The 19,959-nt window shown below is 47.4% G+C and overlaps 13 protein-coding genes across 14 annotated transcripts; 4 read left to right on the top strand and 9 right to left on the bottom strand.

The window, feature by feature from the left end:
• Nucleotides 1–46: 46 nt before the first annotated feature.
• Nucleotides 47–2,143, bottom strand: LOC136187278 (uncharacterized). 2 transcript variants are annotated; one of them, XM_065974853.1, is made up of 15 exons: nucleotides 2,085–2,143; nucleotides 1,901–2,033; nucleotides 1,791–1,833; nucleotides 1,609–1,735; nucleotides 1,484–1,557; nucleotides 1,361–1,432; nucleotides 1,274–1,305; nucleotides 1,180–1,224; nucleotides 1,047–1,119; nucleotides 880–994; nucleotides 698–830; nucleotides 564–651; nucleotides 447–514; nucleotides 309–390; nucleotides 47–253 (listed from the first exon to the last, which is right to left on the bottom strand). In XM_065974853.1, the coding sequence occupies exons 1-15, from the start codon at nucleotides 2,140–2,142 to the stop codon at nucleotides 113–115; spliced, it is 1,284 nt and encodes a 427-aa protein (XP_065830925.1). In that variant the 5' UTR covers nucleotide 2,143; the 3' UTR covers nucleotides 47–112. The 2 variants fall into 2 exon arrangements, with proteins under 2 accessions (XP_065830925.1, XP_065830923.1); XM_065974851.1 differs by having other exon boundaries at nucleotides 1,791–1,848.
• A 51-nt stretch (nucleotides 2,144–2,194) lies between these two features.
• On the bottom strand, nucleotides 2,195–4,932 carry LOC136187275 (nibrin-like). Its single transcript, XM_065974848.1, has 18 exons — nucleotides 4,804–4,932; nucleotides 4,698–4,754; nucleotides 4,584–4,648; nucleotides 4,369–4,532; nucleotides 4,238–4,314; nucleotides 4,104–4,177; nucleotides 3,940–4,046; nucleotides 3,761–3,881; nucleotides 3,514–3,701; nucleotides 3,379–3,461; nucleotides 3,243–3,328; nucleotides 3,164–3,183; nucleotides 3,025–3,113; nucleotides 2,923–2,969; nucleotides 2,665–2,856; nucleotides 2,502–2,600; nucleotides 2,383–2,441; nucleotides 2,195–2,332 (listed from the first exon to the last, which is right to left on the bottom strand). Exons 1-18 carry the CDS (start codon nucleotides 4,829–4,831, stop codon nucleotides 2,296–2,298), a joined length of 1,593 nt encoding a protein of 530 aa, XP_065830920.1. The 5' UTR covers nucleotides 4,832–4,932; the 3' UTR covers nucleotides 2,195–2,295.
• Nucleotides 4,882–6,706, top strand: LOC136187279 (ferrochelatase, mitochondrial-like). The gene is made up of 10 exons (XM_065974854.1): nucleotides 4,882–4,972; nucleotides 5,023–5,263; nucleotides 5,313–5,461; nucleotides 5,519–5,591; nucleotides 5,644–5,806; nucleotides 5,859–5,957; nucleotides 6,004–6,111; nucleotides 6,166–6,330; nucleotides 6,383–6,442; nucleotides 6,501–6,706. The coding sequence occupies exons 1-10, from the start codon at nucleotides 4,945–4,947 to the stop codon at nucleotides 6,636–6,638; spliced, it is 1,224 nt and encodes a 407-aa protein (XP_065830926.1). The 5' UTR covers nucleotides 4,882–4,944; the 3' UTR covers nucleotides 6,639–6,706.
• LOC136187289 (huntingtin-interacting protein K-like) lies at nucleotides 6,589–7,346 on the bottom strand. The gene is made up of 5 exons (XM_065974864.1): nucleotides 7,225–7,346; nucleotides 7,053–7,179; nucleotides 6,944–6,999; nucleotides 6,842–6,893; nucleotides 6,589–6,783 (listed from the first exon to the last, which is right to left on the bottom strand). Exons 1-5 carry the CDS (start codon nucleotides 7,344–7,346, stop codon nucleotides 6,688–6,690), a joined length of 453 nt encoding a protein of 150 aa, XP_065830936.1. The 3' UTR covers nucleotides 6,589–6,687.
• On the bottom strand, nucleotides 7,293–8,138 carry LOC136187288 (sigma intracellular receptor 2-like). Its single transcript, XM_065974863.1, has 4 exons — nucleotides 8,043–8,138; nucleotides 7,806–7,944; nucleotides 7,649–7,749; nucleotides 7,293–7,585 (listed from the first exon to the last, which is right to left on the bottom strand). The coding sequence occupies exons 1-4, from the start codon at nucleotides 8,119–8,121 to the stop codon at nucleotides 7,380–7,382; spliced, it is 525 nt and encodes a 174-aa protein (XP_065830935.1). The 5' UTR covers nucleotides 8,122–8,138; the 3' UTR covers nucleotides 7,293–7,379.
• A 97-nt stretch (nucleotides 8,139–8,235) lies between these two features.
• On the bottom strand, nucleotides 8,236–9,112 carry LOC136187291 (uncharacterized). The gene is made up of 4 exons (XM_065974866.1): nucleotides 8,979–9,112; nucleotides 8,788–8,926; nucleotides 8,633–8,733; nucleotides 8,236–8,531 (listed from the first exon to the last, which is right to left on the bottom strand). Exons 1-4 carry the CDS (start codon nucleotides 9,058–9,060, stop codon nucleotides 8,326–8,328), a joined length of 528 nt encoding a protein of 175 aa, XP_065830938.1. The 5' UTR covers nucleotides 9,061–9,112; the 3' UTR covers nucleotides 8,236–8,325.
• Nucleotides 9,113–9,207: 95 nt separating this feature from the next.
• On the top strand, nucleotides 9,208–11,297 carry LOC136187276 (uncharacterized). The gene is made up of 4 exons (XM_065974849.1): nucleotides 9,208–9,601; nucleotides 9,659–10,615; nucleotides 10,681–10,901; nucleotides 10,956–11,297. The coding sequence occupies exons 1-4, from the start codon at nucleotides 9,508–9,510 to the stop codon at nucleotides 11,145–11,147; spliced, it is 1,464 nt and encodes a 487-aa protein (XP_065830921.1). The 5' UTR covers nucleotides 9,208–9,507; the 3' UTR covers nucleotides 11,148–11,297.
• Nucleotides 11,298–11,410: 113 nt separating this feature from the next.
• Nucleotides 11,411–12,682, bottom strand: LOC136187290 (small ribosomal subunit protein eS24-like). Its single transcript, XM_065974865.1, has 5 exons — nucleotides 12,436–12,682; nucleotides 12,308–12,376; nucleotides 11,847–12,056; nucleotides 11,556–11,669; nucleotides 11,411–11,498 (listed from the first exon to the last, which is right to left on the bottom strand). The coding sequence occupies exons 1-5, from the start codon at nucleotides 12,436–12,438 to the stop codon at nucleotides 11,496–11,498; spliced, it is 399 nt and encodes a 132-aa protein (XP_065830937.1). The 5' UTR covers nucleotides 12,439–12,682; the 3' UTR covers nucleotides 11,411–11,495.
• LOC136187280 (PDZ and LIM domain protein 7-like) lies at nucleotides 12,475–14,293 on the top strand. The gene is made up of 2 exons (XM_065974855.1): nucleotides 12,475–12,674; nucleotides 13,133–14,293. Exons 1-2 carry the CDS (start codon nucleotides 12,570–12,572, stop codon nucleotides 14,210–14,212), a joined length of 1,185 nt encoding a protein of 394 aa, XP_065830927.1. The 5' UTR covers nucleotides 12,475–12,569; the 3' UTR covers nucleotides 14,213–14,293.
• Nucleotides 13,128–15,585, bottom strand: LOC136187281 (tRNA dimethylallyltransferase-like). Its single transcript, XM_065974856.1, has one exon. It carries the CDS (start codon nucleotides 15,462–15,464, stop codon nucleotides 14,325–14,327), a length of 1,140 nt encoding a protein of 379 aa, XP_065830928.1. The 5' UTR covers nucleotides 15,465–15,585; the 3' UTR covers nucleotides 13,128–14,324.
• On the bottom strand, nucleotides 15,586–17,537 carry LOC136187277 (S-adenosylmethionine synthase-like). Its single transcript, XM_065974850.1, has 11 exons — nucleotides 17,393–17,537; nucleotides 17,248–17,325; nucleotides 17,022–17,144; nucleotides 16,854–16,966; nucleotides 16,663–16,806; nucleotides 16,479–16,613; nucleotides 16,334–16,417; nucleotides 16,181–16,279; nucleotides 16,040–16,123; nucleotides 15,861–15,988; nucleotides 15,586–15,807 (listed from the first exon to the last, which is right to left on the bottom strand). The coding sequence occupies exons 1-11, from the start codon at nucleotides 17,454–17,456 to the stop codon at nucleotides 15,699–15,701; spliced, it is 1,161 nt and encodes a 386-aa protein (XP_065830922.1). The 5' UTR covers nucleotides 17,457–17,537; the 3' UTR covers nucleotides 15,586–15,698.
• LOC136187286 (MOB kinase activator 1B-like) lies at nucleotides 17,491–18,730 on the top strand. Its single transcript, XM_065974861.1, has 5 exons — nucleotides 17,491–17,630; nucleotides 17,747–17,910; nucleotides 17,998–18,091; nucleotides 18,154–18,287; nucleotides 18,370–18,730. The coding sequence occupies exons 1-5, from the start codon at nucleotides 17,617–17,619 to the stop codon at nucleotides 18,618–18,620; spliced, it is 657 nt and encodes a 218-aa protein (XP_065830933.1). The 5' UTR covers nucleotides 17,491–17,616; the 3' UTR covers nucleotides 18,621–18,730.
• Nucleotides 18,702–19,955, bottom strand: LOC136187285 (derlin-2-like). The gene is made up of 7 exons (XM_065974860.1): nucleotides 19,823–19,955; nucleotides 19,695–19,760; nucleotides 19,573–19,646; nucleotides 19,425–19,518; nucleotides 19,169–19,364; nucleotides 19,023–19,113; nucleotides 18,702–18,967 (listed from the first exon to the last, which is right to left on the bottom strand). Exons 1-7 carry the CDS (start codon nucleotides 19,913–19,915, stop codon nucleotides 18,820–18,822), a joined length of 762 nt encoding a protein of 253 aa, XP_065830932.1. The 5' UTR covers nucleotides 19,916–19,955; the 3' UTR covers nucleotides 18,702–18,819.
• Nucleotides 19,956–19,959: the final 4 nt, after the last annotated feature.

Raw genomic sequence — 19,959 nt, forward strand, 5'->3', positions numbered from 1 at the left:
GGGAAATTTGAATGAAGGTGACCATTCGCAAACGGCACCGTGACAGTCAAACAAAAATGTCATTCCTATTTAGGTTATGGAGCTGAAGCTACACTAGACTACCAATACTTTACTAGGCTACAGTCCTGTCCCCGGAAACGTCCAAAAAGAAGAGCGGTGACTCGGTGCCAGTTGCAGTGTCATCGCCATACTCCTCGTTTCGTTCTACTCGGCATTCTTCTTCATTGGCGTCTTCTGTTTCACTGCAAGCAAACTTAGAGAGAGAAAGCATCAACCGATCTATCATTTTTTCAGTGTAGACTACGTACTTGAATTAGATTTTCAATGTCTTTATCACTAGCTTGATCCAAGACGAAAGACAGAAATGCACATCCCTTTTTGTTTCTAAATCTATACACGCAGACAAAGATTCGAAAGCGCCGCACAATACAATATTTTCTACTAACGCCTCTAGGGATTTTGTTGACTTGACGACGTCATCGAGCCCACTAGGTGTAACGCAATCAAGGACAGCCTAGTGATTTAGACTACTCTTCAGAGTCACAATCAGGAAAACGCCCTACAGTTCGTATTTTCTGCTGATCCTTGAATGAAGAATCTTGTCCAGATGCTACGCCCCATTGAAGAAGCAGACGCGCAAAACCTAAAAATCTGAAAGCCATAGAAACGGTCTCAAAACAAAACATCTATTTCTAACTTGACAAAAGATGGAAGCAAATGGGCAGCGGGCAACAGATAAAACAAGGGCTTCAGCGTCTTGTAGAGAACTTTAGGTGACTTTGAAGAGGTCACCTGCAAGGCAACATCAGCAATGTGCTGACGAGATTTGGCTAAATAATTATATGAAGAGCATCGGAATCCAACGGTGTTGACACGCACATAAAGAAAGGTATATCAAATGCGTCAATTGCTCCGTGTGAATTGTCGTCGCCGTCAAGTCAACCAGCACGGATAAGACGGCGGCGAGAACGTCATAGTAATGAGCACTCATTGGCTGTAAAACGATCAGAAATCTATATTTAAGATATGGTCTGGCTTGCTTTTACCTGATCAACTGTAGAGACAACAGATTGACTTTGTTGAATAATTTTCCATAGGCTGTCATGAATCAATGTCGACCTATTTGACGAATCTTTCATCATCTACACAGCAAACAATTTCCCCCTCAATGTACTGTACTTGTCTTCTGGCAATGATAGGATATTCTCCAAACCACTGATACAACTATGCTCGTAGAATGAAATATCTAATCTTCTTAGACTAACTCGCTCACTTCAACACTTTCTCCATAACGGCTTCAATCGTCTACATTCAAAACACAGGCTTTAGTAAAAATTTGCTCAGAAAAGATGAAACTCACAGAAACGTCGCGAATTCCAATCAAAGCCTGATTTAACCACGTAATTGCAGCCACTGCTTCTTCACAAGACGTCTTCCAAAAAAATTGGTTACAGACAATACAGTTAATTATAACAATCGGTACCAAATCCGAGAACAGCCCGTCCAGCAAACGCCTAACATTTTCTAATGGCAAACACGCAGACATGAGGGTTAACCCTGAGCAGACTGCTTAGTATAACAATAGAGAAATTTGGAGACCAAATCTACCTAATCTAAGTTGATCATCTCGATTAGATCCAGCTATTTTCTTCAACGTTAAATCAAATCCATTTTCAGAAGTTAATAGAACTACCAATGGTAATTCACTCGTGTCCACAACATCTGATTCTGTCTCCTACGTAATAAAAAAAACCATGCATTTACTAATCGACTCAAATTCAGGAACATGCCAGAATTTTAGCCTTCTTTGACGAAGATTTGCTACGCGATGCTCTAGTAGACAGAGACCTACATTATATTGTCAATAATAGGATAGGAACCTCGCGGACACATTGCTCACTCTTTCAGCTTATCGAAATAGAGCGCTGAGTGCTCTAGGAGTGTTTCTCTGAGTCGGTTTGAAGGCAAAGCGCCAATGGCATCGACGAAACGCTGCCTCAACTCGCCGTCAGACTCGGAGACGTCGGCCCAAGCTACAGAGAGACGATTTTCAGACGTATTCCAGCAAGTGGGCGCAGACTTACCATCGCGAAGCTGATTGGCAAGGAGCCGAACGAATCGATGGCACTCTTTTGCTTCCATCGCAGAGGGACGCCCGTATGAATTGTATTGGCCGCAATAAACAGGTGACACTATCCAATTATAATCTCGTAGAATTCCGGCGGCAAAAATCTCAAATGATCATCTTATCATCATTACAGAAAACGTGACTGTATATTAACTATGCAGCCCGGCTTATCTTCTCGTCATACGCTTCTTTTTCGAAGGATTTCTAAAGCGATTTATAAATTAGGCGTGCAGGTTACTTCATATGTCACTTACCCAAAGAGATTTTCCTCAGGCTCGGCGTCACTCTCTTCAGAACTTGACTGCAGAGCAGCCTATACATATAAGATAGCCCCTCCGATAAATAATACGACACAGACAACTTTCTATCTTACACTATCACGAACGGAAGACGCTTTGTCTGGAACATAAACGTATGCTTTCAAGCTGAGTGACTGAGACGCCGTCTGCCTACGGTCAAGCGCCCTGGAAGACTATGACACAGACACTCCAGTAGATCGGCTCAACTAACAAGGTGTATTAGTACTACTGTACTACCTTTGAAAAAATCTTGACATTATTTGGAGCACTTTTTGCCGGAGAGGCACCAGCATGGGGAGAGAGCCTTTCTTGAACGACGAGTTTTACAAAGTTCCACTTCATGTGACACGACGGCGCTGGCAAACTGTCATCGGACGCAACAATTGCCGAAGACTCGTCTTTAACACTTTTGTTAGCAGACTCGGATTCCTACAGTATTTATTTCCTTTGTTCAATCGGCAAGGCAGAGAAGAAGCGCTCGTATACCGTACGTACCTTCGAAGGTTTGACGGCACCGTCTTTTGATTCCACAAAACGAGACTCTTCGAAGGCACAGGCAACCGATAAGAATAATTTCAAATGCTAAAAATCAACCACCTGGGGCAGGAAGCGGTACTTCATGTCCGCCGCTTTTGCTTTCTTTCTCTGGGACGCGATGACTTGCACGGCGCTCATTGCGATCCTCCCTACAATAAATAAAATAGTCCTTAACTAGCAATAGTTCATGCTTTAGTACCTTTCAATTCCGCCGTCATCCTAAACAAAGACATCAATTTAGTACTCCTATATCGTTGGTGTGCTCTCTGCATGCATACCGTTGCAGGTGTAGGCGTCGTCGTGGCGACTGGTGGCGACGCAACAGCGGCAACAGCATCATCTTTGACCGCGGGTTCAGTCAGATCTGCACGGCGGCGTTCCAATGGACAGTAGATACACCTGCCTAACGCTCACATGAATGCTTTATCAAATCTTCAACTGATACGTGCAGGACTGCAAGGCCAATTTCCGATTGACTCACAGGGCATCGACCGCGTCTACGACAATTCCTCTTCAATAACAGACACTCGATCGTAAGCATACGTTTACCGAGCCAAATAGTCTTTCACGGTATGAATCCATCCTTTGTCCTTAGCGGCGTTGATTTTTGTCTCTTCCGGCTCGACAACGAACGAATTCGGCTGTATCAGTTCATCCATGTTCTTCAAGTCCTCGGACGTGCACGCAAATTTGCAAGCACCCGATGCTCCGCGCACGACCCATTCAAATTTCCTCGCCTGCACAAGAGACGATGCAAGGAAACTTCGCAAAAGAATACAAAAGGTAACAGCTGTACCATGGAACTGTCAACTAAAAATATCAACGTCAAATTTTTAAACATCGTCTTTCGCCTGTCATCGGGAGCAAACGAAATTTCATCAGAACGAAGTGATTCTTCAACCACCTCTGGCAAGAAACTGTCAGGAAAGGCTCGGAAGCTAAGAGAAACGCTAAATTCTAATATCTGATATCTACCGGTTTGGATCCGGAAGTGTGTCTCCGTGAGCGGCGACGACTTCGCAAGCCTCTTGGAGCCACTTTGGATGTACCACGTACTGACAGCTGATCAGAGCCTGAACAACCTAAAAATCATCAACTTTGCGTTGCTTGTTTAGACGTTGCTTTTAAAAGCGAATGACCTTGATGGTCACTGTGATGCTTTTCATCACTAAATGAGTGCAGTCTGCTTTCCATTCCTTTCGGAATACTCCACCTATAAATGAGTCAGTTGCACTCTCAAACGGTTATTCAATCGCCTGCATTTGAGTCTAACCTATTTTAGCTGCAACTGCTTTCAAGCTGGAATTTTCCATTCCTGAGCAGACAAATACAAGAGGTTTGTGTATGATTCTTATGGAGAGCAGAGTATCAATTTATCAATGTACTAGAATTGGGAAAAGATACCGAAATTCACTTGATTGTGCGCCAAATTTGACGGCATCGCCGTCCTTGAGTTCAGTTTCAGAATTTTTCGTCAACTTCTGTCCATTCACATCAGTCCCGTGACGTGAGACGTCCGTTATAAAACAACGACTACTGGACTTCTGTTGCGATGCAGTGACTGAATTCTATGAAAAAATGATTTCGTTTGGGTGTCCTTTTTGGGTACGAGAACGTACGAATTTAACGGAAATTTCGGCGTGATTTCGACTCATAGTCTGATCACTCAGGCAAATGTGACAATCTATTCCAAGACAATGTGAAATTCTTCAATATAACACAGCAACTGAGACCTTTTCGGCCTATCTTGTAGACTTGGCCAGGCAAAAGCCACATGGACTTCACTTTGACTACAGAGTGCGCATATTCGAGCCTAACCAGACGTCGCAAAGGTCTTACCATCGCCCGTAGGCTCTATTCTCCACATTCAGGCAGCCGGACTTCACAGCTTCGTACAGCTCTGCAGTTGTTGATTTTCGACGAAGTGCCCGTACAATACCAGAAATTTTTCCCTATCGCTCATAGAGTCGCTGCAGCATAATGACCCTAAAACTGGCCGCAAGATCTGGTAAGCCTTTGGTGAAAATTTCCACGACGTCGACCTCTTGTTCCATCTAGCGCTTTGCTTTGCCGGACGCCGTGACCAAATCACGAACGTCTTCCCGACGCGACCAAATTTTGCCGCGTGCATCAGACTCGCAAGCGGAGTCGCGTCGGCGTCGAACGAAAGCTCGAAGAAGCCCAAAACGGGCATCGTTCTTTTGAACTTGGGCGGACCGGAAGTGACGGACGACGTGCACGAATTTCTATTGAGACTTTTCAGCGATCGCGATCTCATTCAGCTTCCCTTCAATCAAGCGTAAACTCGTAGATAACGCGATTCGTCTCGTCGGCATCGTTTCGCGCAGGCTCATGGCCAAGTGGATTGCTAAGCGACGAACTCCCAAGATTCAGGAACAGTATGAGAAAATCGGAGGCGGTTCTCCCATACGAAAATGGACCGATTTGCAAGGAGAGCAAATGGTTAGATTACTCGATAAGATGTCGCCAGAAACAGGTTGGCTGAGAGAAAATTCCCTAGTGACCTGGCCAGAAACTCCTTCTTCGTCTTTAGCTCCTCACAAGCACTACGTTGGATTTCGATATGCCAAGCCGTTAACTGAAGATGCAATAGATCAAATGGATAAGTAAGTATACGAGACTTGCATATACCGTATACAGGACACTGGTTACCTATAGGGACGGAATTGAGAGGGCCGTTGCCTTCACTCAGTATCCTCAATATTCGTGCTCTACAACGGGAAGCAGTATTAATGCCATATACAGACACGCAACAAAGAATCCGAGCTCCATTCGTTGGAGCATTATCGATCGCTGGCCAACCCACCCAGGCCTCGTCAAGGCAAGTCCGCTAGCCTATGCATTTTTTTACCTACCGCGTATATTGCATACAGGCGTTCAGCGCTCTTATCAAAAAAGAACTTGAAAAATTTCCGGAAAACGTGCAAGACGACGTCGTCATATTGTTCTCAGCTCACTCTCTTCCAATGAAGGTACAGGATCGATGTACACTTCAATGTGACTAACTCCTGTATCAAGGTTGTCGATCGCGGCGATCCGTATCCGCAAGAGGTGAGCGCGACCGTGCAGGCAGTCATGAGCGAGCTCAACTTCTCCCATCCGTATCGATTGGTTTGGCAGTCAAAGGTTTACTTACCCAACATAACGAACGTTCTCTTTGATTTCATTATTCCCTAATAGGTTGGCCCGCTGCCGTGGCTCGGGCCGCAGACGGACGCTGCCATCAAGGGTCTGTGCAAGAACGGACGAAAGAACATGATGGTCGTCCCCATCGCGTTCACGTCCGATCACATTGAAACTCTTCATGAGCTCGACATTGAATACTGCACGGAACTGGCTCACAAGGTAGACAACGAATTGGGTCTATGCGTCAGCGATGCAATGACTTATTTGCCAGTGTGGAGTTGAAAATATTCAAAGAGTAGAGGCACTCAATGACCATCCAGAATTTATCAAGGTACAACTCTGCTCTAACGGTTAGACTTATCAATCTTTTTTTTTCCCCCTTTCCCCAGGCTATGGCTGACCTTGTGACGACTCACCTGAAGACGTCGCAGCCGCATTCGATCCAATTCCCGCTACGCTGTCCGCTGTGCGTCAACGAAACGTGCGGAAAGGCTAGGGCATTCTTCAAAAACCAATTCGATAAATAGCAGAGCCAGTTTTAGCCGCCACTCAAACAATACGCATATTGAGTGCATCCTATTTGAGCAGCGCCACCAACGCCGCGTGCAGGTCTCCCGCGTGCTCTCTGAGAGAGCGTTCCGCTTGATGCCGAGCCAGTTCGAGTTCATTCATCTAGACGAGAACACAGAGATCGACTTCGACATACATAAACATTTGAGTGTTCTCTTACTATAAATTCTACGTCTTCTTTCTTTATGGGGACTTTTGCCAATTGCTTCTCCCTTCGGTCGAAATTTGAGCTGGGTTTTCGTGACTATCGTTTGCTGCTTACTTTCTTTTTCTTTCCTCGGCTTCTTTGGCTCGTCTTTCGGCCATCAAAGCGATTTGCTAGAGTCGAGCCTCTTGCCGTAGTTTTCGAGTGGTTTTTTCGTCTTGGATACCTGTTTTATGTCGCCGCCTTGGATTTCCGCGTCTTCGACGTAGTCCGTGACCTTTTCCAAGTCGGCTGCCGTTCCCTCTTCGTGTTTCTTTGGCTGCGGGTTTGCTGAGGCACTCGCCATGCTGCCTCTAGAAAGAGACGTATTTACAAATACAAACAGAAAGCCTAATTACACGAATTGGAATCGGAAACGGTAGAAAAATCCAAGTGAATTTACTGTGAGAAGTGCGCTAGTAGAAGCTCCGAGCTCACGTGCATCGATCAATACATCAATGAGATTGAACGCCTTGTGCATGCATAAACAAAAAGCAGCAAAATCATGAGGGCATTAAGAACGTTTCTTTTCCTCTATTGCTTCTGCACCAAACACTGTAGACGGTATGGCTAATCTTGCCGCAAATAGGATAGGAAATACAACATAGGGAAGGTAGCCCAGAAGACACAGTGTCACATTCTTTGTTGTGTGCGTTCCAGCGAATTGCTCCGCAAGTATAGGAATCATAACTAAAACCATTCCCCATGCCCAACAAAGTCCTAGACAAAAAATTAAAATGCTAAGTAAGACTTACTGTAATAACTTATCAAGAGTAGTAGTACCTGGCGCTTTGATCCACTCCCGCTCATTAACAAAGGCATAGATTGCCAAAACGTAAAATGGCGCATACAGTAACGGGCTGGCTAGTGCCAATGTTTTGTACCTGTCAAAGTAATTTTTAATTTAGAAAAAGACAACTCATATTGTGTAGGAGCTCGCCAAAGTGGATTTGCTGCTAGCAAAGTATCAACTTCTTGACACCACCATAGATAAAGACGTCGAACTGCATCGGGAGGCCAGATGCGATTTTCCAGAGCATCAGCAGTTAGGTTTTCTGTGAGGGTTGCTTGCAACAGGTCTGCACACAAAATACGACACTGGGCGTAACTCGCTAATCTCTCAGCAGCGTGCATAGATATAAGGGAAGGTTCACAGCGGCTGGATGTTGTTGTGTACCTATAAAAATTGCAATCACAAGAAAAGAAGCAAACGTGAGCACAATAAGGCAGTCCAAAGGACGAGAAGTTATCGCCATCCTGCAACTTTGATCTCTAGCGCGCGCAAGCCCAGATGCTCTTTACGCACTAATACGCAGGCTTTACGCGGTGTCTACAGTAGTGAATACATGTATGCCGACATACTCACTAGGCGCAGTAAATAAGTTATAATAAAGAGTACAAACGTCTCTTCTACAGCAGCATTTTTGAAAACAGTAGTAGTAATTACACCTCTCTACCCACTATGAACGTTTTTTCACGAGTGAAGAGTCTGGACTAAAAACCGTGGATGGTATGGCCAACCTTGCCGCAAAGAGTAGTGGAAAAACAACGTAAGGAAGATAGGCAACAAGAAACAGCCCCACATGCTTTGTTGCATGTTCTCCAGCCAATTGCTCCGCAAATGTAGGAAACATTACCAAAATCAAGCCCCATGACCAGCAAAGGCCTATACAAACGAAAGGTGTACTGTAATCATGAAAAAAAATCAAGTGCCACTATGGCAGTCACTGGGACATGGAGGATGTGGCCAAAAATATATCCGCTTACCAGGAATCTTAATCCATTCCCGTTCGTTGATAAAGGCGTAGATTGCCAAGACGTAAAATGGCGCATACAGAAAGGGACTTGTTAGTGCCAGTGCTCTGTACCTGCAACAAAATCTGACATCTGCCTTCTGCCAATGGCTTTCTTTTGTGCTTTACCAAAGAGGATTCGCTTCGACTAAGGTGTCAACCTCTGTACACCACCAGAGAAAAGACCGTCGAATCCATTCAGGAGGCCATGTACGATCTGATACAGCGTCAGCTGTAATATCTTCGGTGAGACTTGCCTGCAGTATGTCTGAACAGCGTCAGATCGGATCACTGAAGAAGGTGAGATAATATGACCATACCAATGGTAACTGCAATGACAAAGAAACAGCCGAATGAGGCAACAATGAGCAGATCAAGAGGACGGGCGGTAATAACCACCATCTTTGCGAACAGTACGGGTACTGTCGAAGTTCACAACCACATCCTGTGTCGTTGACGTCATACAGGGAACTACATCCTTTTTGTCACCAGGTAACCAAGGCATGACGATATCGTGACAACAGCCTTAAAATCATGCAATCATCAAATGATAAAAGGCATCTTGTCCCGCCTCAGCTGACTGCCAAAGCAGAGGCGGTAGTTGACGCTCTCCATTGAAAAGGAATTAAGCCAGCGAACGTTTGACGCATTATGACGCGTTAGATCTTCCCCAAGATAAAAAATTTAGTGCGATAAAAACCAGTTTCCAGCAGATAGAGCCAGATGGGAAAGTCCGACGTTGGGGTGATACTGGCATGATGTCTCATCGGTTGACACTTGGGCCCTATATAATACTTGCCTCAAACGAGACAAACTTCAAACCCGCCCGGAGTCGTACAAAGTCCCGCTATGAACGTCTTCATCAAGCTTCTCTTCTTTGGTGCCTCAATTCTTTCTGTCAAAGGACAAGGCACTTATGTTTATCCAGAATCAACGCGAAACGGTAACGAAAACTGGACCATCGTGCATTTACCGCTAATGTCTCTGTTTAATTGTCCAGTGGTAGCTGATTACGGCGTGCAGAACACTATCAACAATCGCTACCTTTCAGAGCTGAACGCGTATGTCGCTTGGAAAAACGAAGCAAACGCTGCTCTCAAACCTCTTGAAGACACGGTCGTCTCTACTAATGCCACCTATAGGGCGGCTATCGATGCGTACAAGGCCTCCTACGTAACATACGAAGCTGAGAAAACTGTGTGCACTAGAAAGGTCGACGAGTACATTCTGAATGAGTGCGTTCCGTGCATCGAACGGAAGTGCGAAGAGCGCGCCTACAACTGCCTGGACGATTTCAGCAAATTTCTTGTCGACACGCAAACTTTTTTCACTGACAGCCTTCCCGATGCTTTCAAACCGGGCGTTGACGGCATAGAAAACTTCTTTACCTCGTCCATCCCATCGTTTGGCGGTACGTTCTTCGAAGGCACCGTTGGCCTCGGCGTAACGATCGGCGAAGGCACCGTCGACCTCGGCAAAAAGATCGGCGGGGGCATCGTCGACTTCCACACAACGATCGGCGAAGGTGCCGTCGACGTCGGCGAAGACGTAGGCATAGCGATCGGCGAAGGCACCGTTGACCTTGGAAAAACGATCGGCGAAGGCACCGTCGACCTTGGAAAAACGATCGGCGAAGGCACCGTCGACCTTGGAAAAACGATCGGCGAAGGCACCGTTGACGTCGGAAAAACGATCGGCGAAGGCACCGTTGACGTCGGCAAAAAGATCGGCGAAGGCACCATTGACGTCGGCAAAAAGATCGGCGAAGGCACCGTCGACCTCGGCAAAAAGATCGGCGAGGGCCTCGGCGGTCTTCTTGGTCGTAAGCGTCGGGCCGTCCTGTTGGCGCGAATACGTCGCGACGAGGCCAATTGTAATGATTTGGAGAAGAACCCCACGGATGCGTGTCTGAAAGCCTATCAACATAGCTGCCCTTGCGAGGCCAACCTTGATACGCGTAAGTGCGCACAGAAGGAACTTCAGTAGGAATATGACTAAGATCTTCTTCTTCTTCCTTGCTAGTTTGCCCAGCTTATGTTGCGGCGAGAAACGACGTGCTTGCTAAGGAGAAAGAATACAACGAATCGCGTGACGCATACATTGCGGCGTACAATGCATATGCCGCCGCTGCCGACCCTATCCGGGCCGAACAGGCAACTAGACTAAAGAACTTCTGTTGGGGACAGGACTTCAGACGTCATTTCGGGAATGCTGAAACTAGTCGGTGGTGGAAAATTAACGAGGTAAGTTAGTAAATAGAATTTTGAGTTGAAGTAGCACTGAACGTCCAAAAACAGATGACTATCACTTGGTCTGCTACTGAGTACACCAACTTGGACTTGGTCTTGGAAATGGGCTCTCCTAGCCATCGCCGAACGGGAAGAATCGTCAGAAAGCCAGGAGACAAACCTACTACAGTTGGCGGCAACGCAGAGCTGTCCAACGTGGTCGTTGATTGGTTTCAGGAGCAGATAAAAGACACGTGCTAGATCCAGCACCCCATAGGAAGCGCTTGAAACTAGAAGCCTTCCTCTCTTGCTGTTTGCTGACTGTCCTGTTTGCATGGCTTGTCGTTTTCTTGTCTTCTTGTCTTTGTCTCGTCCGCGTTGTTCAAGCAAAAAAAACACATGCATTGAGAATGGGCTATAGATGGGAAGAGCAGCATAGTGAAACGAATACAGCCTTACCCTTCTAGTAGTTGTTTCTTCCAGCTGCAATTCATTAATTAATAAGCACAATAACCTCCACCACGTCAGATATCTTCCTTTATTTTACTTTCCCCATACAGTGAGCAATATACAAAGAGTCCACTGCAACTGCACTCGCACACAAAGATCTCACTAGAATAACACCGGAAAAAATGAAAGAATGATCGTAAACGAATTCAGCCGGTCTACCTTTTTCTTTCCTGCGCCAACTTTGGCCTTCTTCGTCCCGCGCACTTTCTTCTGCCGATTCTTCTTTTCTTTCCTCTGCTTTCTAGACTTCTTAGTCTTCTCAATGTATCCTCTCTATAAAGATCACACAGTGTAGCATCTCTTTCCCCAATCAGCAACCAAATACTACTACTGTATAGAGGGAAGAAGAGCCATTTTAAAATCTACTCCCCTAGACACCCCCACAGCTCAATAAGAGGAAACGGTGAGGTACTTTGTAGGGAGATTCTCAAGACAGGACATTTTTCTTACTCTGACGAGCCGATACTTGGGCTCGAATTTTTTCGCTACGTCTAGGCTGTCGTAGATCAAAGCGAATCCGCTGCTCTTTCCGCCGCCAAATGCCGTTCGGAATCCGAAGCAGAAGACGTTGTCCGGCGCCGTTTTGTACATCTTGCCCAATTTTTCGCGGACCTCCGTCTTGGGAACGTTCGCTTTGCCGGGATGGAGAATGTCGACGATCTGGGGGGAGGGGGGAGGAAAAGGATGGAGTGTAGCGTTCGGGATTGGGTGAAAAATCACGGGACATTAGGAAAGAGGTCCTAAATCTTTCACGCCACCCAGCCGAACGTTCGTTTATCTGCCTCTCTTGGACGACCCCGCAGGTCAGCGACGTCCCGCGCCGTCGATGGCGCGAGTTTCGTCTCGAGCGGGGTGCTTTTGAAGGAGGGGGGACGAGGCGCGAGGACAACGCGCACGCGATCGACGCTTACCATCTGCTTTCGCTGAAGTAGACGGTTCGTCATGAACTTCCGCGTTCGAATTGTTGCCGTTCCTTCGCTCTGAGAGGGAAAACGAACGATTAGCAAGTCGGATCGTCGGGATTCGACCAGATCTTTACCATGTTGGTCCGACGCTAATTGGAAGTATTTGCGCGTGCGCCGCGTAAGTATCATATCTCCTTTTCACATTCCGCGACTGCCTGTTTCGCATCACACAGTGCAGCACTTCGTCCAGCGCATTTGACCAGAGAACATGGCAACGGACTACGTCTTCGACATTGTTCTGATGAACGGGCCCCCATGGGGATTCACAATGGCCGGCGGAAAAGATTTTCAGTCTCCGCTGCAAATCGCCCAGGTAGATGCAACGCGAATTCGTGCAACGTACACTAGAGAAAAATGTAGAAAAACTACGATACGACGTCGCTAGCGAACGCGCCACCGTACAGTAGCACAGTATCGTAGGTACTCCCACACACGTCTACGCGAGAGCACAAACGCGTACGATACAAACAGCGTGCACTCGTTTGTATCGTCTCGACGTTTGTGCTCTTCTTCGCACGCCTAGCGACCGTGGACCACACAACGCTAGAGCGCCCACGACGTCTAATAATTAACGAAGCATCTCTGTGGAAATGTACGGAATTGTTTTCTGTGTGACGCTATCGGCGAAATAGTTGGCATACCGTCCAACTTTGTCGGTTTTTTCCCTCCTTCTGTCTGCCGTCATTTTTGTCAAGAAACTCGAGATCCGTATCTAAGAAACAGTGGACGGTTGAAAATACGGTAGTACTCTATGATTTCTCTATGCTGCAGGTGTTGTCCGGAGGTCAAGCGGAAGATCAGCAGATAGTTGTCGGCGATCACATCTTGGAGATAAACGGCTCGGATACGATGGCATTGACTCAAGCTGAAGCTGAAAAGGAAATCTCATTAGCTGGGCAAACACTGATGCTCACATTAGCGCGAGACATGGCAGGTGGCAATCAGCCAAGAGTCCAGTATGAGATGAAAGCGCACAGAGAGTATCGTCCACCCGTCCAAGAAGACCCGGAAGCCGATCCAGATAGGATTGCACTTCCTGGTCTGGCCGCCGCCGCCACCAGACTCTCGTTGTCGCCGTCGCGCGAAGACGGATCCGAAGAAGGAGACGGCATCATTCAAGGTCGGACATTTAAGTTGCTTCAAAAGGCTACGGAGAGCCCCGATGGACCGTCGTGGCCGTCGAAACTCGCCGGCGAAACGACGTCGTCGCCCGTCGCCGGTGCCGGCCACCTACGCAAGGCCGTCATTCAAATGAAGCCGATTGGTACCGAGCAGACGACGATTCTCATGTCGTCGCCGACGGAAAGTAAACTACCGCCGGTGACGAAGCCTGAGACGCCGACGGAAAGTAAGGTTCCGCCGGTGACGAAGTCTGAGACGCCGAAGGCGAAGGCACCGCCGGCGAGACGAACGAGCGAGGTGGAAATCATTTGCAAGTCGCCGACGTCCAGTCAGGGAGTCGGCTCATTTACGGTTGCTACGAAAGCGAAAGGCCCCGCTGCAGCTCCGACCAGCCCGCCAGCCGTGACAACGACAACAACGACGACGACTGTCACGGTGGTGAGATCGACGGCGTCCGTTGTTTCGACTCACGCGCCGAGCGGCAGCAGCACTTCTAGTCCTGCAAAAGGCGAAAGTGGCAGCGGTAATTTGCGCAGGACAACGAGAAATACGTCTGTGAGCGAAGAAGCGTCGCCGTGGTTGGGAGGGAAGCAGGAAAATGTTGAGAAGTCGCCGAGTCCTCAGATCAACGACGACGATGACGACGACGACGACGACGACGACGACATTCAGGCTATCCGTCAGTCGCGCACATTTCGCAAGCTCGCCCAAGCAACAAAGAAGAAGTGAACAGGATTGCGAGACGCTGTGTAGTAGTACTAGAATTATTATTACCTCTTTGACGATAAAATTTTTGCTGTGTCGATTGGACCCTTTTTGTCTCTTGCAACGAAGCTCCTTCCTAGGCGTCTCGTTCCTGTTGTTGGCGAGCGAATTCTCTCGCCGCCTTCTTTGCCCGCTGTCTCTTCCGTCGCTGGTGCCCGCGCGACGCGAGATGAACCGTCCATTCGTGATCGCCGTGCACGACGCGTCCGTCGCATATATCGCACACGTGCTTCGTCCACGTCTCGGGCGCGTTTTCGAGTCGATCGAGCGGGGCGACGGGAGGATCTTCGCCCGACGATTTCGCGACTAAAACATCGATCGCTCGACTCAAAACAACGCGATCCCACTCGCCGACATTCGACGTATCCAATCCGAAAACGTCCGGTGCCGCCTGGCCTCGTCGCCTCAAGAAACGATTGCGTATCCACGTCGTTTGCTTGCGAGCGTAACTCTTCGTCGCACTCTTCAATTTCTCCGCGCACGCTTCGAACATGGCCTCGCTCTCCCTCCCGTCGTCGACGCAAGTCAAATACGGCACAAATTCCTTGTACCCAATCGCTTGAAATATTCCCTTTGTGCGTTCCGCCAGCGGCTGATTCGCCGATTCCCTATGCAACCAGTGCAATTCGTCTCTCAAGCCGCCGCGTATCATCTCATCGACCCGAGCGTCCAATCTGGGATCAAGGACGCTGTAGTCGCACTGCAACCAAAATACGGTTGCGTCGGGAAAGCGCATTCCGCCGCCTTGCGCTCCGCCGCCCGCCTCCTTTCTCTGCTCGGCCAAAATGTCGCTGTGCGGTCGACCGCACTGGGCGTGTACTTCCAAACTCCGTCGAATTCGTCGAACGTCGTTCGGATGCAGTCTCGCCGCTCGATCAGGATCGATTTCTTTCAATTTAGCGTAAATTTCGTCGTCCGGAAGTCGAGTCAGCCAATCAAATTGCTCCGAGGCCTCCTCACGTGAAGCCTCCTTACGGCAATCTACCAAAATATTCCATAGCAGCGATTCGATGTAATAGTTCGTTCCGCCGACGACGATCGGCAATTTTCCGTCGTCGCGCAGACGATCGATGAGCGGGAGCGCGGCGTCGCGAAATTCGACGACCGAGTACTCGTGAAACGGCGGCACGGAGCCGACGAAGTGATGGCGACACTGTCGACGTTCGCTCGGCGTCACTTTGTTCGTTACGACGTCGAGACCGGCGTAGATCTGCATCGAATCGGCGCTTATTATTTCGCCGTCGAAGCGACGAGCCAACTCAATGGCGAGCTTGGACTTTCCGACGCCGGTGCAGCCCAAGATGACGACGAGAGGAATCTTTCTGAGAGTAGCCAGATCTCTGTCTAACGCACGGTAACCCAAGTGAATGTACACTGACACACCGACTACAGGGATGCACACATACGTAATAGAAAGGTGCCGTCAGAACAATAAATATTCGGCAAAAAATCAAACGTCAACGTTGAGCTTTTTTGGCGTTTCCCACATAAATTGATCTCTGCCAAAGTGACCGTATTTCGCTGTTTCTTTATAAACCGCTTTTGTCAAATTCAAAGATCTAATAGAAAAATAAGTTTTGACCCTGTTCTTAATTAACATTCTACGCCATACTTCATAATAGCTCCCGGTCTCAAATCAAAGTTCTTCTTAATGATCTTCAGCAAAGTTTTGTCATCGCCCGTGCCGTAAGAGTTGACATGTATAGAGAGGGGTTCAGCAATTCCAATTGCATAGGAAACCTGCCGGCATCAACTGACTCCATCCAAATACTCTGAACTTTTCTCGTTCACCTGCACAAGGACTCTTCTGCACAGCTTAGCAGCAACCAGTGATTTGGCCACCCAGCGAGCAGCATAAGCTCCCGAACGATCGACCTATAAAAATTGCAATACACTGTGCTTACTGCTACAATCCCATCCTTTATATTTCACCTTTGTCGGATCTTTTCCAGAGAAAGCTCCGCCACCGTGAGCTCCCCATCCACCGTATGTGTCAACTATGATCTTCCTTCCAGTCAATCCAGCATCTCCCTGAATAGAAGAAGCAGAGTCTGATATCTCTATTTGGTATCGTATTTGGCATGCCTGTGGGCCTCCGATGATAAAACGGCCAGATGGCTGTAAATGGTATATAGTCTTGTCGTCTAGATACTTGCTAGGAACCACAGGCTACATATGTGCACAAGTCATAGAATCAATTCGATCTGCATTGGCTTTAGATGTGTTCCACCTTTATCACGTGCTCTTTCAAGTCCTTTTGCATTTGTTCAGTTGAAATCTCAGGCGAGTGCTGCACGGAAATTACAATTGTGTGAACTCGAATAGGAACAACAGCTCCGCTATCGGCCTTGTACTCAATTGTGACCTAACGTGAATCGTGTCACATAGGCCAACTTCTATCTTGATTGAATAACCTGAGTCTTTGAATCGGGACGAAGCCAATTCAACTTGCCACTTCTACGCAATTCGCTCATTCGATAGTTCATCTTATGAGCCAAGATGATAGTCAATGGCATGTAGTCCTCGTTTTCATCAGTAGCATAACCAAACATAAGCCCCTGAGACCCCTCAATTAGAAGTACACAGAAAAACAAAAGAAGATAACCTGATCTCCAGCTCCAACATCTTCATCTATCCTACCCTCGTGGACACCTTGTGCTATGTCCGGACTCTGCTGTTCGATAGCAACAAGAACGTTGCACGTCTTGTAATCGAATCCTGCACTCGGTCACATTCCAATTAGCTTATTATTATTAATTTATTCATGCTTGACCTTTGCTTGAATCGTCGAAGCCTATTTCTTTAACCGTTTCGCGAACGATTCGTTGATAGTCGATGTTTCCCTTCGTCGTTATTTCGCCGAGTACCATTATCATGCCCGTTTTTGTTGCCGTTTCTGTCGAAAAACGAGAGCCACGTGAAATAGCCGGTCACTGCCCCTCCCACTCGCGTCCGGAGACAAAAAACTAGTGCTGTAGCATGTCTTTGTAGCTTCGTACCGCACGCAACTTTGGAGAGAGGATCGCTTCGAAGGCATTCGTCCAATATGGCGTCGGAAATCTGATCGCACATCTTGTCTTCAAATTTTTCCCAAAAAAAACAAGACGTCGCGAATAGGCACCTAAGATGTCGTCTTAAACTCACCGGGATGACCTTCTCCGACCGATTCAGACGTAAAAAGAAACGTGTCATTGCTAGAAGCCGACATTTCGATCCTGCGCCTGCGTAGACTCGCCTGCGTATCCTCGTGACGCTCGTGACCACAGTTTAACGTGCGTTCTCGCCCTTCTACGCGAGTCCACGACGATCGACCCTTGTCATGGTATCCTCTCTCTGATCGCCTCGAAACAGCGAGTGAACCGTCAGCGATGAGTTTTTGGTTGTAAGTATACCCGTCGTCTCCCCCGCCCAATCCCCCCGTCCGCATATCGTCTCGCGATCGAAAAAACGCGACAAAACGAATCCGCTCCCAACCGTCCCGTTTCCCTCGCGTCGCAGCGCCAAATCGGCGAAGACATTCAAGCCGAAAAAGAACATTCCGGAAGGAACGCACCAGTACGATCTGATGAAACACGCCGCGGCGACGCTGGGCAGCGGCAATCTTCGTCTCGCCGTCATGCTTCCAGAAGGCGAGGACCTAAACGAGTGGATCGCAGTCAATAGTGAGAAAAAGGAGGGCGCCCTTCGTCGTCAAAAGAGAGGGGGGCGCGGTCTATTTATATTTACTCTCCTTTCGGTTTTTCTTCTAGCCGTCGACTTTTTCAATCAGATCAATATGCTTTACGGCACGATAACGGAGTTTTGTACGCCGGAAAATTGCCCAGTCATGTCGGCCGGACCCAAGTGAGGAGTCGAACTTTTCTTCCGGTTGTGATGACGACTGTATGGCGACTTCCTCCTCTTAGATACGAGTATCATTGGGCCGACGGAAAGACGGTGAAAAAGCCGATCAAATGTTCGGCGCCCAAATACGTCGATTACCTCATGAATTGGGTGCAGGAACAGCTCGACGACGAGACGATGTTTCCGTCCAAAGTCGGTAAGAAGAAAGAAAACGAATAATAAGCGTTTTTTGTTTAATTAATTAAAAATCTTACCTAACCGAACCTTTTTCTTTTTAGGTATTCGTTTTCCGAAAGACTTTCTTCAGAGCGCCAAAGTGATTTTGAAGCGACTATTTCGCGTTTACGCGCACGTTTATCACCAGCACTTTCCCCACATTGTCAGTCTCGGCGAGGAGGCTCATCTCAACACGTCCTTCAAGCACTTCATCTACTTCGTACAGGAATTCGGTCTGATTGAAAAACGCGAGCTTGCCCCACTTCAGGATCTCATCGACAGGCTGACGAACAAAGACTCTAGCCGTTCATGATGTGTGATGTTTTAGTTGCCTCGGTCAAGTATGCGTATGGGGTGCTGCCTCTCCCCCATATATCTATGTACTGTAGAGACGCAGAGTGAATAAATTTTTATTGAACCAAACCCCTTGTTTAATTAGCACTCACACGTTCAGTCGCGCCGCATTGGAAAATGAGCTAGTAGTAATTACGGATAGACGAAACGTGATCATCTCAGTTATCGTTTTCGTTTTCATCGGCTTGAGCCGCTTGACCTTGTCCAGCATTATTATTACCCCAAAGGAATCCGCCTGGTCGTTCGTCTTCATTCACGTCCGCCCCTACGTCCTCGTCATTTTCAACGGGATCCAACAACGTTTTTCTATATGAATAGTGAAATTTTCTTGAGTACGCATAATAGATCAAAGCAAATTTACAAGAATTGGGGCGTTCGCAGCAATCTAAGGCCTCCTTGCCGAGTAGGAAAAACGTCTTCCAAAAAATAATACGTATGGCCAACGACAATTCCTTAATTAAATATTAATCAAACAACATCTACACCCATCCTCTTCATCTCTTATACCTAGTACGTCAACGGTGATGGAGTTTCCAAGGAGAAGAGAAAAGCCAAGCAAAACCCAGGGAAGATAGGGCGCTTGAAATGTGAAAAATCCAAAAAAGCTCATACGAACGTACGGATTGCGTCGACTCCAAACGTACACAAGCATTATAGTAAACGCCTGTCCAAGGAAGACTATATCGACAAAGAGACCAACTGCCTTAGAAAGAGAGAAAAGAGAAATAGAGTCACTAAATAGAACGAAGGAATATCAAATTACTGTCAATATGAGTCCTCCAAAGAAAAACATGAAAAAGAAGTCGGCTGTTCGTCCTCGAAAGGAGCCCTCTTCGAGCATTCGGCAATATCGATAACTGGGACCGGAGGCGAGATTTAGCCACATTTGCTAGAAGGAAACATCTCCTCACGTGAATATCATATTGAAGAAGAAGTTGAATCCGATTGGACCAAAAAAGAGAAAATTAGTAACAAGCCTCCAAACCTGACAAAAATTATTAGGATCGGTTCTATCTCGCTAGCTTTGTCTCGCCTCATAGCGTTTGAATATTAGAGTGGGATTGAAGTAGAGTTGAAACGGCGTCACGATGTCTAGTTGCTTTAGAAACGTTGCGTTAGTCGTTTTCGGCTCGAAGAGGGAAATGGGCTCGAATTTCTCACCACGGCTAGCGTCGTGAGTACACACGACGTCGTATAAGCTCTCGTTATTGCGGGAATTTGGGCAAATTCCTGCTGGAAGGACTGGTACGCCATTCTTTCGGTGACGTGGCTATGGAGACGTGCGCTAGACAGGAGAT

This window comes from Oscarella lobularis, chromosome 5, assembly GCF_947507565.1.
Source record: "Oscarella lobularis chromosome 5, ooOscLobu1.1, whole genome shotgun sequence".
Lineage (NCBI taxonomy): Eukaryota > Metazoa > Porifera > Homoscleromorpha > Homosclerophorida > Oscarellidae > Oscarella > Oscarella lobularis.